General features: G+C 39.4%; 8 protein-coding genes across 8 annotated transcripts; 5 read left to right on the top strand and 3 right to left on the bottom strand.

The window, feature by feature from the left end:
• Positions 1–1,264: 1,264 nt before the first annotated feature.
• ATC70_007204 (uncharacterized protein) lies at positions 1,265–2,462 on the top strand (the record flags this gene model as incomplete). Its single annotated transcript, XM_064826468.1, has 2 exons — positions 1,265–1,528; positions 1,584–2,462. The coding sequence occupies 2 exons, from the start codon at positions 1,265–1,267 to the stop codon at positions 2,460–2,462; spliced, it is 1,143 nt and encodes a 380-aa protein (XP_064676566.1).
• A 2,296-nt stretch (positions 2,463–4,758) lies between these two features.
• On the bottom strand, positions 4,759–5,515 carry ATC70_007203 (uncharacterized protein; the record flags this gene model as incomplete). Its single annotated transcript, XM_064826467.1, has 4 exons — positions 4,759–4,994; positions 5,059–5,134; positions 5,207–5,367; positions 5,449–5,515. The coding sequence occupies 4 exons, from the start codon at positions 5,513–5,515 to the stop codon at positions 4,759–4,761; spliced, it is 540 nt and encodes a 179-aa protein (XP_064676565.1).
• A 329-nt stretch (positions 5,516–5,844) lies between these two features.
• Positions 5,845–6,828, top strand: ATC70_007202 (uncharacterized protein; the record flags this gene model as incomplete). The annotated part of the gene is made up of 5 exons (XM_064826466.1): positions 5,845–5,938; positions 6,008–6,091; positions 6,144–6,295; positions 6,364–6,628; positions 6,689–6,828. The coding sequence occupies 5 exons, from the start codon at positions 5,845–5,847 to the stop codon at positions 6,826–6,828; spliced, it is 735 nt and encodes a 244-aa protein (XP_064676564.1).
• A 1,008-nt stretch (positions 6,829–7,836) lies between these two features.
• Positions 7,837–9,341, top strand: ATC70_007201 (uncharacterized protein; the record flags this gene model as incomplete). The annotated part of the gene is made up of 2 exons (XM_064826465.1): positions 7,837–8,010; positions 8,067–9,341. The coding sequence occupies 2 exons, from the start codon at positions 7,837–7,839 to the stop codon at positions 9,339–9,341; spliced, it is 1,449 nt and encodes a 482-aa protein (XP_064676563.1).
• Positions 9,342–9,743: 402 nt separating this feature from the next.
• Positions 9,744–11,523, bottom strand: ATC70_007200 (uncharacterized protein; the record flags this gene model as incomplete). The annotated part of the gene is made up of 5 exons (XM_064826464.1): positions 9,744–10,731; positions 10,793–11,114; positions 11,173–11,206; positions 11,270–11,281; positions 11,374–11,523. 5 exons carry the CDS (start codon positions 11,521–11,523, stop codon positions 9,744–9,746), a joined length of 1,506 nt encoding a protein of 501 aa, XP_064676562.1.
• Positions 11,524–12,426: 903 nt separating this feature from the next.
• ATC70_007199 (Deacetylase sirtuin-type domain-containing protein) lies at positions 12,427–13,844 on the top strand (the record flags this gene model as incomplete). The annotated part of the gene is made up of 7 exons (XM_064826463.1): positions 12,427–12,513; positions 12,575–12,678; positions 12,751–13,009; positions 13,069–13,170; positions 13,230–13,301; positions 13,399–13,558; positions 13,618–13,844. The coding sequence occupies 7 exons, from the start codon at positions 12,427–12,429 to the stop codon at positions 13,842–13,844; spliced, it is 1,011 nt and encodes a 336-aa protein (XP_064676561.1).
• A 2,853-nt stretch (positions 13,845–16,697) lies between these two features.
• ATC70_007198 (uncharacterized protein) lies at positions 16,698–18,075 on the top strand (the record flags this gene model as incomplete). The annotated part of the gene is made up of 4 exons (XM_064826462.1): positions 16,698–16,944; positions 17,002–17,320; positions 17,372–17,601; positions 17,660–18,075. 4 exons carry the CDS (start codon positions 16,698–16,700, stop codon positions 18,073–18,075), a joined length of 1,212 nt encoding a protein of 403 aa, XP_064676560.1.
• A 199-nt stretch (positions 18,076–18,274) lies between these two features.
• On the bottom strand, positions 18,275–18,811 carry ATC70_007197 (uncharacterized protein; the record flags this gene model as incomplete). Its single annotated transcript, XM_064826461.1, has 1 exon — positions 18,275–18,811. One exon carries the CDS (start codon positions 18,809–18,811, stop codon positions 18,275–18,277), a length of 537 nt encoding a protein of 178 aa, XP_064676559.1.
• Between the last annotated feature and the right edge of the window lie 377 nt (positions 18,812–19,188).

Below are 19,188 nucleotides of genomic sequence, written 5' to 3'. Positions count from 1 at the left end.
ACACCACCTCTTTTGTAATAGTGATGTTGCTCACGATGATGATACCCAAACAGCAAATTCTTCTTTATCATATGAAAATGTTATTCAACTATACGAAAAAAGTCACAAATGTGGGTGAGTGGCTCTACATACACAGAGGGAATATTTGTGCCTTTACATCTAGCACCAGCCCCTAAAATATATTGTATTCCTCGGAGCAAACTACATGCTAATCGATTTGCCATTACAAATTGCAGTAGTACATTGGGATGGAACGTGAGTTTGAAATTATAAACGTGGGGTAGCTCAAATTGGTAATCATGTATTTCATATCATTAAAGTCTCAAATGTAAACATGGCAAAAAAAACGCTTGATGCTTACTTGAAGGCAAGAATCTGAAACCTACACATCTCAATGCGCGTACTCATCTGAAATTGCCTGTAGTATTCTGGGATCCCACTCAAACATTTATCCCAATATTTCACGTATGATTTTGTGGTTTCACAAATCCCCCCGCCTTTTCTTCTTTATTTTTCATTTCAGCATCACTCGTTTGATATTAAATCTCCCACGTTATCAAAAAGAATTGAGTAAAAATGACTAGAATACCAATGAAGATAATGATGATTCATTTTAAATGATAAATCAAGACACACTCGCTCTTTCTCTTTTATCGAGATTCACAAACTGACTGATTTCCTTCCATTTCTGCATTTGTATAGCCATTTAACGTTCATCATTTTTGCGGGGAAGACGTATGATGAACAGCCTTATCCCGCGGAAGGAAAGAGTGAGGAACTATGGAAACAGCCCAGAATGCGTATACAATTTGGTCCATGTGAAACCTTATGAATCAGCTTCAAAGCAAAATAGCCGTTTTTCAAGCGGAGAAAACCGGGTGTAGGTTTAAGAAGGGTTCAAAGGGCCTCTCGTCCAAAAGGAAAGAAGGGCAAGTTACACTACAGACAAATTTTCCTAATAAAATGAGACATTTTCTTTTATTCTGGCCCTCTTTTTCCTCTCAAGAAATCTTATTTTGTACTTTATATTGTTTGTCCATTTCTGAATGATAATAAATACAACGCCTTTATTATAAAATCCAACAAGAACATTAAACGCTTTCGGCCGGTCTCTCGCTTTCGCTTTCGCTTTCGCTCTCTCGCTCTCTCGCTCCATCACTCTCTGTCTTTTTCTCCTTTACCATTTATTTATTTTCTACTTGTTTTCACCAAACCACAACCACAACCCTAACACCAACCCCAACCACATCTATAAGCTACTACCATGGAATACGATCCTGCCCACAAAACTTCCAGTGTTACCAGCACAAGCAGCAGCACATCCTCTATTTGGGACCCATTGCCCTCTCTCTACACTGGCCGTGCAGATTCAGTCTCTAGTGCTTACGATTTTGATGATTTGCAAGAGCCCGAATCATTCAATGAGCCCAATCTCCACACAATTGCATTGAATGACGAAAACGAACAGCAGCAAAAATCATTCAACGAGTTTCTCAATAATTTCCTCGAAGAAAATCAAATCAAAAAGGTAGACAAAGATAATTTTCCCACACTTTTACATGTTACTCAAACTTCGCATTTAGGAGTTCATTGGTCATCACGAGGTGCCCTCATCCAACAGCCTGTTGAGTCATGGGAATATCAAGTCCAAGAGACCTTATCAGGAAATGGTGGAAGATGATGAAGAAACCAACAAGAAGAACAGAGAGCTTCTTTCAGATGACCAAAAGCGTGCAAACCATATAGCATCTGAACAAAAGAGACGCAACACAATTCGCGGTGGATTCAAGGAGCTGACTGAAATCATTCCTACTCTAAAGAACATCAACAACTCCAAGAGCACTATTCTTTTCAAATCTGTTGACTATATCAAACAGCTTGATAAGCGTAACAAGGCATTAAAAGATAGACTTGTTCAGCTGCAGCAGAGAGTCCAACAAAAGACATTGAAGAAGCACTCCAACCTACCTCCCAGTGCAATTGCGGCCTTGATTGCTCACAAAAACCAACAAAAACAGCTCGAGTTATTGCAAGAGCAATTGCGTGTTCAACAAGCTCTCTTAACCAAGCACAACATTCAGCCTCATCAATCTCTTTACCCCACTACTCATACAGCATCTTCCAACAGTGGCGATTACCATTCCATCTCCATTCCTGCCATGATTGACACGCCCACCACCTCCACGACTACCTCCCCCACCCTCCAGCATGCATCTCTTCCTTTGTCCTCTCAAATTGTAAATAACTCTAATAGCATTTCATTTTCTACTCCTGCTGCTTTGGTCATGCCTTCCGATGAATGGCAACAGCGTCCTCATGTTCATCATCAACATCCTCATCCACATTCAGCTCCCAGTTTCATCATTCCTGCCGATGAAAATTATAATCAAAACCATCTCAGTTTCCGTGAACGCTTACTCAGTTCTGGGAAATTGAATCATTTAAGAAAAATATCCATGTAATTTTATGTCTCGTATTCAATAAAACCTATTCTATCGCATTCTTTTTTACTGTTATTGCGTGTTTACATTGTTACCCATATTATATTTAGCTATTTTGGGCGTTTTTTCATAGATGACTTGGCACTATAGTTGCATTGTATTACCATCATCTTTCTAAAGAAGCAAATCCATGAAGAACTTCATTGGTCGGGGCCATTAGGAATTGTGTATACATTGCGCTTTCTTGTCTCGAAACGCATCAGCCAAGTAAATCAGATGGCATGTGTGTGTGTGTGTGTGTGTATTATATGCCTTCTGTCAATCATATTTCCAATTAAAGCTATATAGATAAGCAAGTACTATTCACATATCAATATACCAAATGATGTAATTTCTATTCATCATAGCTTTAAGGTTTAGTGCATGTTTTCTCGAGACATATGAGACATGACAAATGCTATGTGCAAACACGATAGATAATAACGCTTTGGACAGTTGTTTCCCAAAATTTGCCAATCAGTCTTTATGTGATTAGCAAATTCGTATTAATCATGCGAATTTCATGGTGGATTGGCTTTCCGTCAAAGTTCAATATTTGCCATAATAAACCAATCAAAGCAACCTGAATCTAATTACAAATCGCCAATCAATAAATTGATAGTGTTCGTTGATCTTGTGCAATACCAACTCAACTGTTCCTGTGGTGCAACCTAGGCCAAGCAAAAGTTCGATTGTTAGGTGCACAATACAGTCTAGATCACGAAAATATACCCCACAGATTTTTCGGTGTCTGAGTTGGCATGACGCTGAAACTCTGATTTTGATGGATGCTATGGTATCTAAGTAAAAACATGTACTTGCAAGCACAAAATACATTTGTCAGCTCAATAAATGATCAGCCAAAGCCTTGCTAGTCTTATATTTACTGTTATTCTGAGCGGTTGCCTTAGTTAAGGCATAGCAGTGATAATGTGCAATGTCTCACGAAATAGTAAATGTCACTGGAAGATCTGAGCTATTTAGGAAGCAATAGTGATTTCTTGCATATTTTTCTCAATGGTATCAACGATACTTGATATCTTGTATCATACTACGGAACAAGCTCTTTGCATGGCTCTGCTAGATCAGGTCATTGCTCCTGCAAATTTAGCAGATCCTCTATTGATTATTGTCTCAAGATCGCATAATAATACCTAACTACAAGTGATAATATGAGTATCGTACGATGCACACCATCAACCCTAGTTGACACAATAACATTACAGTTGGAAATATTGCCGGGACCACCTCTTGCTCATCCATGAGTCCATGGTATACTCAATTACAGCAAAATCAGGGCACCCATGAGGGCGTATAGCTCGTGTTACGGGCCGTTTAGATCGTAAGAATGACACAAAACGATTTCTCTCGACTCGTACTTGCTCTATGATGCTTTATCTCAATTTTTTTTTGGGTCAAGAAAAAATCGATGAAACTCTCGATTTTGGACGAGGTATAGCAAGGCAATTTGGATCAAAATCACTTGATCGCATTTTTGCTTTGAAGAGAGCATTTTCCAATATGGTGTTTGTATAGTTAAAATGATGCTGGAGACTCGATGCATCGTGTAGAATTCTAATTTTGAAAGTTACATAGTGGAAAAATTGACTTTTTTGCCAAAATGTGTTTATTAAACTTTTGCAATTTGCACAGTATTCTTGTTGTAAAAGTGTCGCTTGGATGGTACCATCAGTTGCGCCTCGGAAAGAGCTGCTAGTAAGTATAGAGCTGCAAGGCGCGATGATTACGATTTATATAGTCGAATTCCCCAAAAAACGTTTCAATTTTGAAAAAAAGTCGACTTTGAATTAGAAAATTTCCAGCTACGAAAGCATTTTTTTTTTATTCTGTTAAATTACTGCTGCAGTTGTTAGATTCATGAAACAATCGATAGTTACATCAAATCAAAGCAAGAGTCCAAAATAAAAAGCTCTAATCTCAGGGTATGGTTTGTTCGTTTGCGTCTTTTCCTTGGTTCATTCATCATTAAACGCGTTTCAAAATGCAACCATCAATGCAACCCAACAACAGAAGCATGAATGCATTGATTGAACATTCAAGGGTGTGCAAAGTATAGATTATCACGCTGCAAAGACTTATTGAGATAACATATATCTAATTCCATCACTTGGTTACAGTGAAATAGCTCCCTTTGATACGAATACTGCCTGTATATTCCTGCAAATGTCAACATGTGTTTGAAAAAGCGATACGTGTATTTGATCTTTTTCATGAAGCGGGTAATTATATCCACGATTAGTAAAACACTTTTTATTCTTTAGTTATCATCATTACGAGAAATGAAAAAGTTAACGCCAATCAATTCAAGATTATGTTGGTTAGCGAAGGCTTTGAAATCCCAGTTGTTGCTCTCTTTAGCTAAAGTACCGAAGTCTGCTTGAGTTCTGGGTTGCTTGTAAAGCAAAAAGATGTAACGATGATCGCGAGTCTTGGGTGGAGGAGCAGGACCATTATAAGGCGCCAAGGCATTACCTTTACTGAAATCACCAGAAGCTATCATAGAGGATACACACTGTCAGCTTCTCCAACTCTCACCGCGTCTCTACTCACAGCTTACCAGGAATGTTTGTAATAACCCAATGACGATAAGGACCCCACTTGGGATCTTCCTTAGTAGGAGCATCAGGATCAACCTACACACACACACACACATTGGATTGAGTACGCCATTATGCAAAAACAACGTGCTAATATTCAAATCTTACCACTAAAAGAGTATATTCTGCAGTTTCATCAGGAGCAATAAATGTCACTTTGGGAGTATCAGCGGATTCTGAAGGCTTAATAAAGTTACCCAAAGCAACATCTTCACCGTTAGCGTAAGTGGCACTGACCAGAGTAGAAGGAGTGAAATCCTCGGGGACAACTAGAGAGTATTGTCGTGATTAATCTCGAGTAAAAAGGGACCCCGTCCATCAAAAAAAAAAAAAAAAAAAAAAAAACTTACTATTGGGAGTAATTCCAGCTTTCTTTAAAGAGACGTTCAAGTTCATATCCATAGTAACAAGAGGCATTTTAGAGATGGTGTTGTATTTGTTCAGTTGAAAAAGAAGAGGAAAAAGAGAAAAAGAGAATCTCAAAGCAAGCAGGCATCATTATATCATCATTTTTTTATCAAAACCCGATTAAGGATGGTGGGATACAATGATGAACTCGGTGAAACACTACAACATGAAGGCAGGAGAGAAGCTCCTTCTACTCTCGCACTGCAAGTGACGTGGTTCGCACTTAACAAACACTGATAGCACATCTTTAATTTCTCCCTGTTTCCCTCGCTTCTTATATATAGAGCCTTTTTTTTTTCTTCCAGTATATATATATATATATATATAAAATTTGAAAAATGTCTGCACCTACACAAACAACCAATACTACAGCAGTAAATGCTAATGCTTCCAATGACAGAAGACCTGTACCAGTGAAGCTTGTATTGCTAGGTAAATGAAATGAGTGAATGCTCTAGACTTGGCATCAGCAAGTAACCTTATCATCAACCATTCTTACAGGTGAATCGGCTGTTGGTAAATCCAGTCTTGTTGTACGTTTCGTCAATCGTGAATACGCAGAAAACAGAGAACCCACCATTGGCGGTGAGTATTGAGATGATAATGCACACAACTGCATCAACTAAGATCCTTCTAGCCGCCTTCTTGACACAAAAGTGCACAGTCGATGATCGCACAGTGAAATATGAGATTTGGGATACTGCAGGACAAGAGAGATTTCATTCATTAGCACCCATGTATTATAGAAATGCTCAAGCAGCCATTGTCATGTACGATATCACAAAATCTGTAGGTATTGCCTTGCTGAAAATGTGTTTCATTCATGCTAAAACATTTATCCTCTTCTCAATATATAGTCTACTTTGGATAAAGCAAAAGGCTGGGTCAAGGAATTACAGCGCCAAGCAAACTCACAAATTGTGATTGCCCTCGTCGGCAATAAGCTTGATTTAGTAGAGGGAGGCAATGAGCAACAAGACGATGATGAGCAAGACGACAACAGCACTAGCAGACAAGTAACTTATGAAGAGGCATCTGCTTATGCATCTGAAGCTGGTCTCTTATTTTTCGAGACCAGTGCTAGAACCGCTGCAAATGTGGATGAAGTATTCACAGAGATTGGTGAGATGCAGTATAGCTAATCTCATTGTTCACATGATCTAACCTCTATCCTTTATACAGCCAAAAATATCCCTCACGATTATCTTGCAAACAATAGAAATGGATCACGAGTTGCTGGAGGAAATGGCAATAATGCAAGACTTGACCTTTTGCGTGGAGCTGGTGCCAATGGACAAAATTCTAGTGGATGTGCCTGTTAAGTTGTGTAAATTATCCCCTTAATCTCTTCTTTGTTACATGATTCGTAGTAGTAGTAGTAGTAGTAGTAGTAGTAGTAGTAGTAGCAGTGGTAGTAGTAGTAGTAGTAGTAGTATATAAAGTTATTTTCTTTAAAAATGAAACAACATGCACATCTGGTATTTAGTTAAGTAACCAGGAGTTTATAGTGTCGAATAGTTAATTTCAAATTATAAGAGAATAACATCTATCCATGTTGCGTGTAGTCAATACGCATGTTGAATGACTTTCATGTTGGTATGTTCAATCATGCATTTATTTTTAGTAATCAGATAGCAGTGTGTATAGGAAACTGAAAGAGGGTTCACGGGTTCAATTGGCGTGTCGATGGCATGGTGAAATTGAGCTTTATGAAGCTATGGATCGATCCCTACACAAATTACTGGTAAGCAGCCTCATCTATCCAGTAACTTTATCCATGCGAGCATACTATATGCATCTCCTATATTTTTGACATTAAAAGGTTTTAGTAATTTCAATGTCGACCATCAAAAGGTTAGTCTTTTTTTTTTCCCACAAATCATGTATACTATATGGCTACAGATCTCTCATTGTACCTCTCTCCTATGATGCGTCTCTCTATCTGCAGCTGTTTCATGTTGTCTCTTTGGTGTATTTAACACATGAATTGGCTATTACGACATCAAATGAGAACACCATAAGAAGCTGATCAGGTATTAAAATTAACTTATTAATATATTTCAAGCTAGACGAGGGTAAAATCCCAAAAAACACACACTCTTAGGAGTCAACACAGCTATCAAAGTAAAGAGGGGTGAATCTTACGTTTCATCAAAGAGAAAGGGGAGATCATACTGGTAATAACTCACATGAAGAGGCTATATAAACATTGACATGCCATGGAAATATCATTTTACTTTCTTCTTCTCTTTTATATCTTTCTATACAACGATAGCCCACCCCCCATTCCTTTCTTTTTCCTTTAACAAGAGCTATTGATAACAAATACTATGCATTCATACAATAATACCAATCATACCAATTCTTCTTCTCCTGCCAATGCCACCAACAAGAAATCCAATTCAGCCAATGCAAGTGGTGATACAAATACAATGACTCGTATGCATCCTTCAATGAAGAGACCCAGAGCGCCTATTGCTTGTTATCGTTGTCATCATAAAAAGGTACATTTGAGAAGCATCGAGTACCTCTGCAACATACTAACTCAACCTGAATTCAGGTCCGTTGCGACGGGGAGCATCCCAATTGTACTCGTTGCCTAACAACCGGTGTTTTATGTGCCTATCCAAGCTCTCGTCGATCTCGCAACACCCAACCCACCAACGTCGACCCATTCATTGATAACCTGTCTCAATTGGAAGCAAGAATCAGAAGAATCGAAGACGACCTTGAATCACAGCGTGCTCTCGTACGAACTGTTTGTGCGAACGATCCTCTGATAGGAGGAGGAGGAGGAGGAGGAGATCTCACTGCTAAACACAACAATGCTACACTCACATCTCGTATGCTTAAAACGGAAAAAGATCTCCAAGAATCTCGCTCCATCGTTGCTCAACTGAGATTAAGAGGCGAGCAAAGGGCTGCAAGAGGTAGAAGGGCTGCTGCTGCTGCTGCCGCTGCATCCGTTGCTTCTTCAACAACACCCGGTCCTGACAAGAATAATGGTTCTTCTGAGAAATTACAAAAGAGTAACAATGAAGCCGTCAATGGTACCGGCGGCAAGCAGAGAGCTAATCATAGCAGTAAATTGAAATCGAATAGTATGAAAAAGGAGAAGTCCTATACACCGACATCAGCTATTAATACGAGCACTGCCATCAGTACTTCTGCTGCTACTGCTACTGCTTTCAGCAACATGAACTATACGACGGCCATGACATCTCCTCCATTCTACTTTACTTCAGCGTCGACTACTTCACCTACTGACTTTATCAATCCATCGCCCACTTACTACTTTCCTTCATACACGACTGATTTGACAGGCTCCATGTGCTCCAATAACACTACTACCAATGGATCTTCGCATCCTCTTCGACACCAACAACAGCAGCAACAGTTCAACTTTCAAGATTGGCCTCTTTTGAATGCTTTGCCGCCTACTTCTGCCGCTCATACCACCTCCTCATCTACAACAATCAATGATTTTGTTGATCCCATGATCATTGCAGCAGCTGAGGCACATCAAAATGGTATAGCTCCACCTCTGTTGAGTGTATCAAGCTACATGGTGGATGAGGGCACCTCGATCATGGCAGCGAGAGCACGGTCATTGTCACACTTACCTACTGCAGCCCCCGCAGCCACAGATACCAACATGCTGATTCCAGGCCTTCAACCTTCGTCCTCCTCCACCTCTACGTCTTCCAATTCCTCATTTGGATTCAATGCAAATCAGTCCTTGTACGAGAACTACAGCCAATTTATGGATAGCAACGACATGATGTTGATTGATGGTGTTGGTGCTGGATCTGCACAAACTGCTAGCTTAAGATAAATTTATTCATTCATTTAGTAATTCATCATATATTATACATAGCATCCTTTTACTACTCCAAAATACCAGCCCTAAACCCCTTCCTCTCTTTTCCTCATTATATTCTCTTTTATCTATCATTACATATCTAACTGTCGTTTTATCTCTTCTTCTTCTTCTTCTTCTTCTCGTTATATATTTACCTATTTAACTAAATAAAAAAAAAACCCCCCCCTTACATAATCTTGTTGTTAGTTTACTTTGCACATGCGTTTAGTCATCTCGGTATAAACATCATTATTAAAGTAGTTTTATTTCAAATGCAATGTATGAATTAGAAGGGAGGATTTTTCTCTCTCTCTCTCTCTCTCTCTCTCTCTCTCTCTCTCTATGCAATGTACTAAAGTAGAAGAGCCGAAAAGTTTATACATCAGGCTCGAGTCGACGAACAATGTGCCACATCAAATCCCTGTTTGTCCAGTAGGAGAAGTGAGCCGTAAGACCACTGACGTACTCGTTCTTTTGCAAGAACCCCATAAAGCGTTCTGGTCTCAGTACATAATCAATTCTATTGCTACAGCCAGTACTAGCATGGGACACTGCTCGACTCGATTTCGTAATGGTAGTGTTTAAAACAAGGTGATCATCCTGAGTGTAGCTTTTTCGTCTCCTTTTCTTCTCGGGTGTCTGATTTCCTTCTTCCAGCACAAATGAGTTACGCTTCTTTTGATCATAGTTGCTACTGCCAGTCATCATAGCGTCTGCTTGTGCGTAGATGAATGGATCAGCATCCATCGTGTTAATGGGTGTTGTGATGCTTTCATCTTCAAATTCATCATCTCCATATTCTGTACTGCAATCCAGCGAAAGCTTTGGCGTGGAGGTGGCGGAAATGGAAGCATCCCGATCTTGTTGTTGCTGCTGTTTGGAAGGGGAGAAGGAAAAGGGGTTGCTTCTATTAGCACCAGAAGAGAAATAACGTTTAAGGGTTGAGAACAAGCTGCTCACGTTATTGCCACCAAGGATTTGCTGCAACTCCATGTTGTTATTTCTGTAAAGACATTCTTGTTGACGACGATCCCCCTTGGTGGCAGCACTGTCCTCTATCAATACAGCAGTCTTGTCCCTGTAGTCAATATGGAGCATGGGCTCAAACCGATAAGCCAATGGGTCAAAGGGGTGGAATATATTTTCAAATACAATGCTTGGATCAGGATGGTATAATTTGGGGTCTTGGTTTCTGACTGTCAAGAAGGCGCTCAGGGGGCTCCCCAGGTTGAATAAGTAATCAGGTTTGAAATGCAAGGCAGGAAAGTCAAGATCCAGTTTTGAGTGCTGCTGAATATCTTTCTTTGTAGTGCCAGGCCTTGCTTGATTTGAGAGTATATCCCATGTAATGATGCCACCTAACCTGTAATCAATGTATGTGAGTATGCATAAATTAATTTTCATTATACTGCTAAACAACTTACGAGTAAGCTAAAATGACCACCTTGCCGCTGAACCCTGGATTAGTCTTTATAAATTGATTGTAGGCTGCATTAAAGGTGTTTGTAACATGAGTAATGATGCTTTGACCTCGCTCTTTGGAGAGATAAAAGAAGGCATCTGCAAGATAGTCGTTATTGACCATGCGCATGGAAGGGATGGACCGCAAAGTGATATCATCCATAGCCATGTCAGTCTCTTCATGAATGTGCTTGTGCCACTCCACAGGGACATACTGGACATTGATCTGTCTATGAGGCGCGTTTTCTTCCACAACGTGATTTGTTGTATCAAACAGGCCTTGCACTATATAGACGAATCATAAAAGTGAATTCCTGCGCGCGCACTCTATAAAACCACTTACAGTGCTTTTGAAAGAATCCAAACTTTTCTGTTTGCTGTTTAGTGTGAACTGCATTAGTCAACTATGATATAGCATTCTGAGGCGAGTTGAATAATACCTGACCAATGCCCTGTGAGGGAAAAATGAAAAGCCTGTTAATCATTGATCCATGAAGAGCAAAGCTTGTGGTAACACAAACAACGGCAAGACCAGCCCACTTACATGAATGACAAATGCAACATGATCAACTGGACCATCCACTTCTGGAGACTTTAGCTTTTGACATGCATTATTTGTTTTTGTTGCCGTTACAGCGGGCGTAATATTAAACTGTTTGCGAGACAAGAATTGATAGTTGAATTGAAACAACATTGATGAAAAATAAAGAGAAAAAGAAAGAGGGATTGATTAACAGTTGCCTTGATTTATATGTATCCATGGCAACACTATCTCCTTAATTGCCTGCGAATGTTGGCCACCTTATGCTCTATCTTGTTGTATATAGGTCTTTTTCTCTTCCCCTATTCTGCATTCTATATAAATAGGTTTCAAGATATATTGCAGCACATGAAAGGGGCAATCCCCAATCAGAGGATGCAAACGTAACGTAGAATGAACAAAGGTCGGAGTACTCCGGGTAACATCATCATGAATAATGAAGCTTTAGTGTGTAGCAGTATGGCTCCATGTTGCAAGGTACAGTCATCTGTTGCGAAGGGGAACTTGGGATAGTATTGTACCTCGTACTTTTTTTTTTTTTTTTTTTTTTTTTCCCCGGCCGTCTATAGCAAGAAGTTTTCCCCTGTGTGGATATCTATCAATTTGCTTGTATACATGTTGGCATGTGAAATGATGAATTTAATAACAATCTACGCCGCCTATTGAATTCGTGGGAAATTTGGTTTGTCTGTTACAGTTTTGGAGGATCTTCTTGTCATGATACCACTCAACAAAAACTAGACATCCAGAGATAAGAAAGAGGAGATTAGGATTATATCATATAAACGTAAATCGTAATATTAAACCAACAGCTTTTAGCTTGTAAAAAAAGGCACCTAAATGCCATGTCTATAGGATGCTAAATCAACTGAGTTCATGTAACCCTACCCCGCCCGAAAGAGGTATGTGCCATGGAACATCCACCCCGCATTTTAATGCGAAAACATTTAAATAGCATTGATCCTCCACAAATCCTTTTTTCTTGCTTTTCTTTCTTGTATTTATTTTACATATATATATATATATATATATACACAACACACACACATATACAACATGGTTTCTGACAAATTTGACGCAATTAAAGTTGGCACTGGCGAGGATTTAGTCACTTTGACACGTTGGGTTATCGCTCAACAACAAGTAAGTTGCCTTACCCCTTTGTTTATCTGAAGAGGCGATTGACCGCCCCAAAACTCAATAGGAAGCACCTGAGGCTACTGGTGATCTCACTCTACTCTTGACCGCCATTCAATTTGGCTGTAAATTTGTTGCCTCCAAGGTAAAGCAGGCTGGTTTGGTTAACCTGTAAGTGTACTTTTGATGTCTGCGTGTGTGTGTGTTTATGTGATCCCAGACTTATGATTTGTTTCGTTTTAGTTTGGGTTTAACTGGTACAGCCAATGTTCAAGGTGAGGATGTCAAGAAGCTTGATGTGCTTGCCAATGACATCTTCCGTAACGCATTGATTGCCTCTGGTAAAGCCTGTTTGTTGGTCTCTGAAGAAGATGAAAATGCCATGATCATTGAGAATCCCGATCAACGTGGCAAATACGTTGTTACTTTTGATCCCTTGGATGGTTCCTCCAACATTGATTGTGGTGTTTCTATTGGTACAATCTTTGGTATTTTCAAAGTGGTAAATACAACGAGTGTGAGGAGGCTTGAGAGCAAGAGATGTTAATACCATGTACATAGAAAGATGAAAGCAACCCCAATATTAGCGATTGTATCCGTAGTGGCCGTGAATTGATTGCTGCAGGTTACTGTATGTATGGCTCTTATTGTGAGATGATCCTGGTAAGTTGATATTCTAATATGGTGTGTGTTTCATGTCGCTGATGAATCATATACAATAGTCTGTTGGCAACGGTGTAAACGGCTTCACTTTGGATCCCTCTATCGGTGAATTCATCATGACACATCCCAAGGTACGTAAAATAAATATTTTTCTTGTTATGGAGGCCTCTTATTTCTCGGGTTGTTTCGGACTAGCAAACATCTCATACTCCTTTTTCAACACCATAGATCTCTTTGCCTCCTCGTGGTAAGATTTATTCCATCAACGAGGGTAACTACAAATACTTTGATGAACCCAGCAAGAAGTACGTCGATCAAGTCAAGCAAAAATACAGCGCTCGTTATGTTGGTTCCATGGTATCCGATATCCACCGAACATTGTTGTATGGTAAGTTACACACAAGCATCAAAAAACATGCGAAAGCACAAGCTAACTCTTCCATGTAGGTGGTATCTTTGGTTACCCTGCTGACTCAAAGTCAAAGAAAGGAAAGCTTAGAATCTTGTATGAAGTATTCCCCATGGCCTTCTTGATTGAACAAGCTGGTGGTAAGGCGACAACTGGTACTATGAACTGTTTGGATTTGGTACCTGAACACATTCACGATCGCTCTGGTATTTGGCTCGGTTCCAAGGAGGATGTTGAGGATTTGGAAGCTTGCTATAAGGCTTAGATTTGTAAAATATGATTTCAATATTGTAGTAATAATAAAATATGATTCCTTTCGTCATGCTGTATTTCATTCAGGTACATTTGGTGTGCATACCATAGTACAGTGCCAAATTTGATTATCAATTCTAAGCACTAGTGTGTTTCAGACTAATATTATGCGTATTTAGAGAAGTTTTTTTTTCTATTCATGTAGAAGCACATAGGGCGCAGGGCAAATACCTTGCTTCAAGATGTACAAGCGTTATATTAGTTTGGAAGATAGGACAAAACGAATGAGCATTGAGGCTCTTCTGTTAGCGTTTCTGTAAACTCCAGAACAGACATTTTACAAAGGTAACATCTCACATTATGCAACGTACTACGTCAAAGAGAATTGCGAGGGATCGAGCCAAAGCGCGTTAATCATTTAGCTATAGTCCCAGTTATTGCATTGATGCTAATGTAATCATATATAGAGCCATATACAACCACGAAAATAAATCAAGTCATAAAGATGTAAAAGCCGTAATCTATTTTTGGCAATAACCCATCATTACCTGTGCATACTAAGTTTGTACAGAATCGAATGGCGCATTGCGTGGAACCACGCTTGACAAGTATGGTACAAGAAGTTGTCTTCAGACAAGCCTGTTTTTCAGTATCTCACCCACTAGCCGATCCATCTCGCTACGTTCGATGTCGGCGTCGCCCTGTGGGCTCTCGCCAAAGACATTTTAAATCAGATATAATAAAATATTGGTATATCAAGTAGACTTTAAACAACCAATTAATAGTAAAAAAAAAAAAAAGGGTTATACCAGAGTCAGGAGAGCAAGTTATTTATTCGCTGATGTTGCTCTTGAGATGACAGCATAAAGCTGGTCATAAGTAAACACAGGACTTGCGTAAGATCTATAGCGAATTTTTTTGAGATATTGTCATTTTAAAAGACACACTTATAAGGAAAAACTCCCAAGAAAAAGAAATTATTCGAGCCAAGCAATTGTAATTTTAACTCCATGATCCCTATTTGATCAGCATCGCAACCATCATTGTTATCATCATTGTCATTATCAGAAAAGCATTTGGGCCATCCAGCACCAGCGCCACCCGCTGCTAAATCAATTGAAACTCAGTTAATTTTTTCTGTTCGAGATTGGACAGATATTGTCTTTTTTCGACTTCTTTAATCTGTTTTGCCATATTCGACTATATAAACTGTGATGATCACCCTACGCTTCCTAATACATCCTTGAAGTACTTTTCAAGGCGCTTCCAATGGTTCTAATTGTAATAGTTGCTTTAAATAAAATTGCTGAGTAATTCGCTAAAATATGAGATGAGGTTTTTAGCGAAAATAGCCATATGTTGCATATGAAAACCTCATAAAAGTGGTTTCAGAGGTTGCTTTGCATCGAGAGAAACATTTTGATTTGATATATACCATAGTGAAAGTCTTTGTTTTCAAGGCAAAAAATGCGATCGTTTGATTTTCGATGAAAACCGTGAGGTATCCTTCATGCTTTTTGGTCGATTTTTGGCCATGTTCTTTGGGTCCCAAAAAAGTTAAGCAAAGGTGTCAGAAAGTAACTACCAGATGAGAGCGATTGTTTGGCGCTATTCTGGCGGCCTAAAACGGCTTCCAACGCGAGAAAACATAGCTCAAAGACACCCAAATTTTGCTGTATTGGGCAGACTTTTGACTACAAGGGAGTAATGCCAGTATGTTGCTTGTCCGTATAGGAAGTATCTACGTTTTTTTTTTGGATGTGGAACATCACACAAGAGTCAGATCCACAGATAATATGAAGGGTTGAAATGAAAGTAACAGTATTTTTGATAAAGATGAGCAAGGGCAATCGGTAGCGCGAGCCGCCATTGCGCAGGCTGGTTCTCACCGAAGAGAAGCGAAGGTAGAAATCCGTCCAAAGCATAAACACGCTCGTATATACTAAGAGATACTTCCTTTTTTCATTCGAGTCAACTGTATCATCAAAAACAAAGTTACATTGCATACGTAACAGCGAATTGTTTGAGGTTGGCTGCTTTCATCAAAGGGAGTGAGCTGATAAAAATACTTGTCAGAGAGTGTTTCTTTATGGCATTGAGTCTGTCTGCAGTACTTTAATCAAGTTTTGGACACCAAGCCAGCACTACAATAACTGTCAAGGCCATGACTTACGACGCTGTCGAAGAAACTAGCACATGCTTTTTCTCTCGTGTGCTGTCAGCTTGTTTGCTACCGCACAACTCTAGAGGTTTTTTAATACATCTTTTACTGATGATGCTTCTTACGGAGATTGGTCTTCTCCGTGTTTTACTCTCCTTTGGTGAGGAAAATTCACCGTGTTCTTTCGATATAGATTGTAAAGAAAAGCGAAAAAAGAGAACATAAGGAAAAGAATGGACCAAGATCGCATTTTATTATAGTAGCGGGCATGTATTCTCACTTGCAATGATCTGTACTTTACGTTTGATAAATTCTATGCAACAACATTCAAAGACTCCTGTATTTTGTAAGCCGTCCAACACTGTCTTCGTGCATTACTTGCTATGAGGAGAAACGTGTAATACACAATAAGAGGTAGAAATCATTCTTCGAGGTACCATTGAACGGTTTTTTCCTACTTTCGACCATGCCATAGATCAGCAACTAAAGCACCAGTATTGTAGAGACGCTCGAGCATATACGGAATCAAACAACCTATGCTGATTTTAACCAACATTGGATCGAGTACTATCTGCATGAAGGCTGTGGCATACATTAAAGCCTCTTATTAAAATGCCGGCTGGCACAACAGTGATTATAAGGCACTAGTAGTCGCTTTAAATATTTTTTTCTCATTTTCAAGATTACACATACGTAGACAAGACAATGCAAAAGACTGGCCTACTCTTTAAGCATTGCTTAGAAGTCCCTGCATTCAATTCTATAAAACGTCTTCATTCAATACCGTCGATAAACAATTATATCAAACGACAATACGTAACAACAACAAATACAATACAAAATGCCAACAAAGCTTCTGCAACGACAACGACACAAAAGGCAGGCCCCCCCTTGAACGCATCTCGAAGAGTATTGGCATTACCAACAAAAGTAACTGAAATGAAATTGCGTTGTAAGTGCTATTGAGGTATGGATTTGTTATTTAATGACTGAATATGTTCGAGCATAGGCACAGAGTTCGATCAAAACGGTGCTGTCAAAACAACAGCAGGAGAATTTCTCAAATCAGACTTTTGTCAGCATCACTCACTGCTTCCTCGTGATTTACGAACAATTGATACCTACTCTGTTTATCAAAAACCCACCATACTTGTTCGACCAGAAGCAATTTTAGTGAATATAGCGCATTTGAAGGCATTATTGAAGAGTGATATGGTGGTGCTCTTTGATACTTACGGTTCAACGGACAGTTACAATCAGAGCATCTTTATATACGATTTACAAGAGAGATTGAGGTCGCAAAAGGATGGATTACCGTTTGAATTCAGGTAAAATGGAGACATGGGATTGAAGAGTAGGGACTGATGATGAAACCGTAGAGCTCTGGAAGCAATTTTAATATCAGTGACATCTTCACTACAGTCAGAGCTGGATATATTAGAAAGCCCTGTGAATAAGTTGCTGGGAGATTTAGAGGATTTAGCAGATATAGAGGAATCCATGAATGGTGATAAACTGAGGGACTTATTACAGTATTCCAAGAAGCTATCTAAATTTGAGCAAGATGCTCTGTCCATTCGAGACGCATTAGAGGAAGTTCTAGACAATGGTAACATTACACAATACCTGGAACGGCGAACAAGCATGGCTAATAGTATATGACATAGATGACGATTTGGCTGCCATGTATTTGTCAGACAAAAGAGCAGGAAAATACCGGGCACCCGAGGATCACGAAGAAGTAGAATTACTATTAGAGGCTTATTACAAACAAACAGAAGAAATTGCAGCAAAGGCATCGACCTTGAGACAACACATGCGTTCTACCGAAGAAATTGTGCAACTTATTCTGGATGTGTCACGAAATTCATTAATGTGGTATGATATTCGACTGACAATAATCACACTATCGGCCACTGTCGTAAGCGGCTATGGTGCACTCTTTGGCATGAATTTACGAAATTACTTTGAAAATGACCCCTATGCATTTGGCCTCGTTTCCGGTCTTGCCCTCATGTCTGGCCTGGGAGCATTTGCCATTGCATTGAGAAAACTTAGAACACTGGCCAAAATCAAACCTTAAAAAATGATTATCTATCCCCTTACCATTGAAAACGAGAATTCCAATAGATTTTTTTTTTTTTCATACAAATTTTATCAGCTCATTTCACGTTTCAGTGTTGAAATGTAATTTTATTATTTTCAGTGCAAATGATGGAATTTAGTTCGCCATTACATAGGTAAGAGTAGTATAATAGATAGATGGTAATTGGAATGAGAGATTAGACAGTGGCGTTACGAACAACCAATACAGGGCAAGGACATTCCTTGAGACATGTGTCGGAAACAGAGCCCAAAAAGACACTCTTTACAGCACCCAAACCACGCGAGCCCACAATCAATAAATCTACCTTATGAGCTTCGGTAAAGCGAGGAACAAGTGTCTTGGCTTCGCCCCAGAGGATATGTACTTCGCTGGAGATATTTAATTGCTGGAGACTGAGAGACATGGCTTCAAGACGTTGACGAGCAGTTTGACCATGAGGCAGGTTTTCTGTTTCCTTGATGGCTTCATTTACCCTGGATACAGTAGTAGACAGCATGGGCAAATCTTCAGACTTGGGAGCAGCAGTTTCCTTCTTACCAAAGAGACCAGTACCACTGGTCTTGTCATCTCTCTTGACAGCAGACAACAAGATGATGTGATCATTCTCAGGACGGATAATGTTCTTGACAGACCAGTCAAAGAGTCTTTGGGCATCTTCACTGCCATCATAGGCAATAGCAACACGGCGTTTTTCAGTAATTGAGACAGACATTTTAGTATAGTGAGGAATAACAAAAGAAGAGCAAGATGGGTGGATGAGTGAAACCAGTTTATATAGCATCGAGGCAAAACTTTATGCATCAAAAGCAACGGTGGAGTTATATTCTCACCGACGCAGGTAGCTGACTGGGGCTGGTTCATGTTGATGAAACTTGTAAATCTCAAAAAAGAAATTTCCTGGAGAAAGACGGATCTTCTAGGCTACTATGTTTGCATGAAATTGCAATAGCTTGTATATGATTGTTAGGAAATAATCATCCAAGTTACAATTGAAATATATTTCCTAGTGTTAAATTCTTGAGCATGCATTCTTTTTGTTGCATTTCTCCTCTTGATCCTCTTCTTTCAACAATCTGTGATATATGGTGC

Source organism: Mucor velutinosus (assembly GCF_035048745.1).
Source record: "Mucor velutinosus strain NIH1002 chromosome Unknown tig00001549, whole genome shotgun sequence".
Classification (NCBI taxonomy): domain Eukaryota; kingdom Fungi; phylum Mucoromycota; class Mucoromycetes; order Mucorales; family Mucoraceae; genus Mucor; species Mucor velutinosus.
The sequence above is the reverse complement of the archived record's forward strand: the minus strand, read 5'-3'. Positions and strand labels throughout refer to the sequence as shown.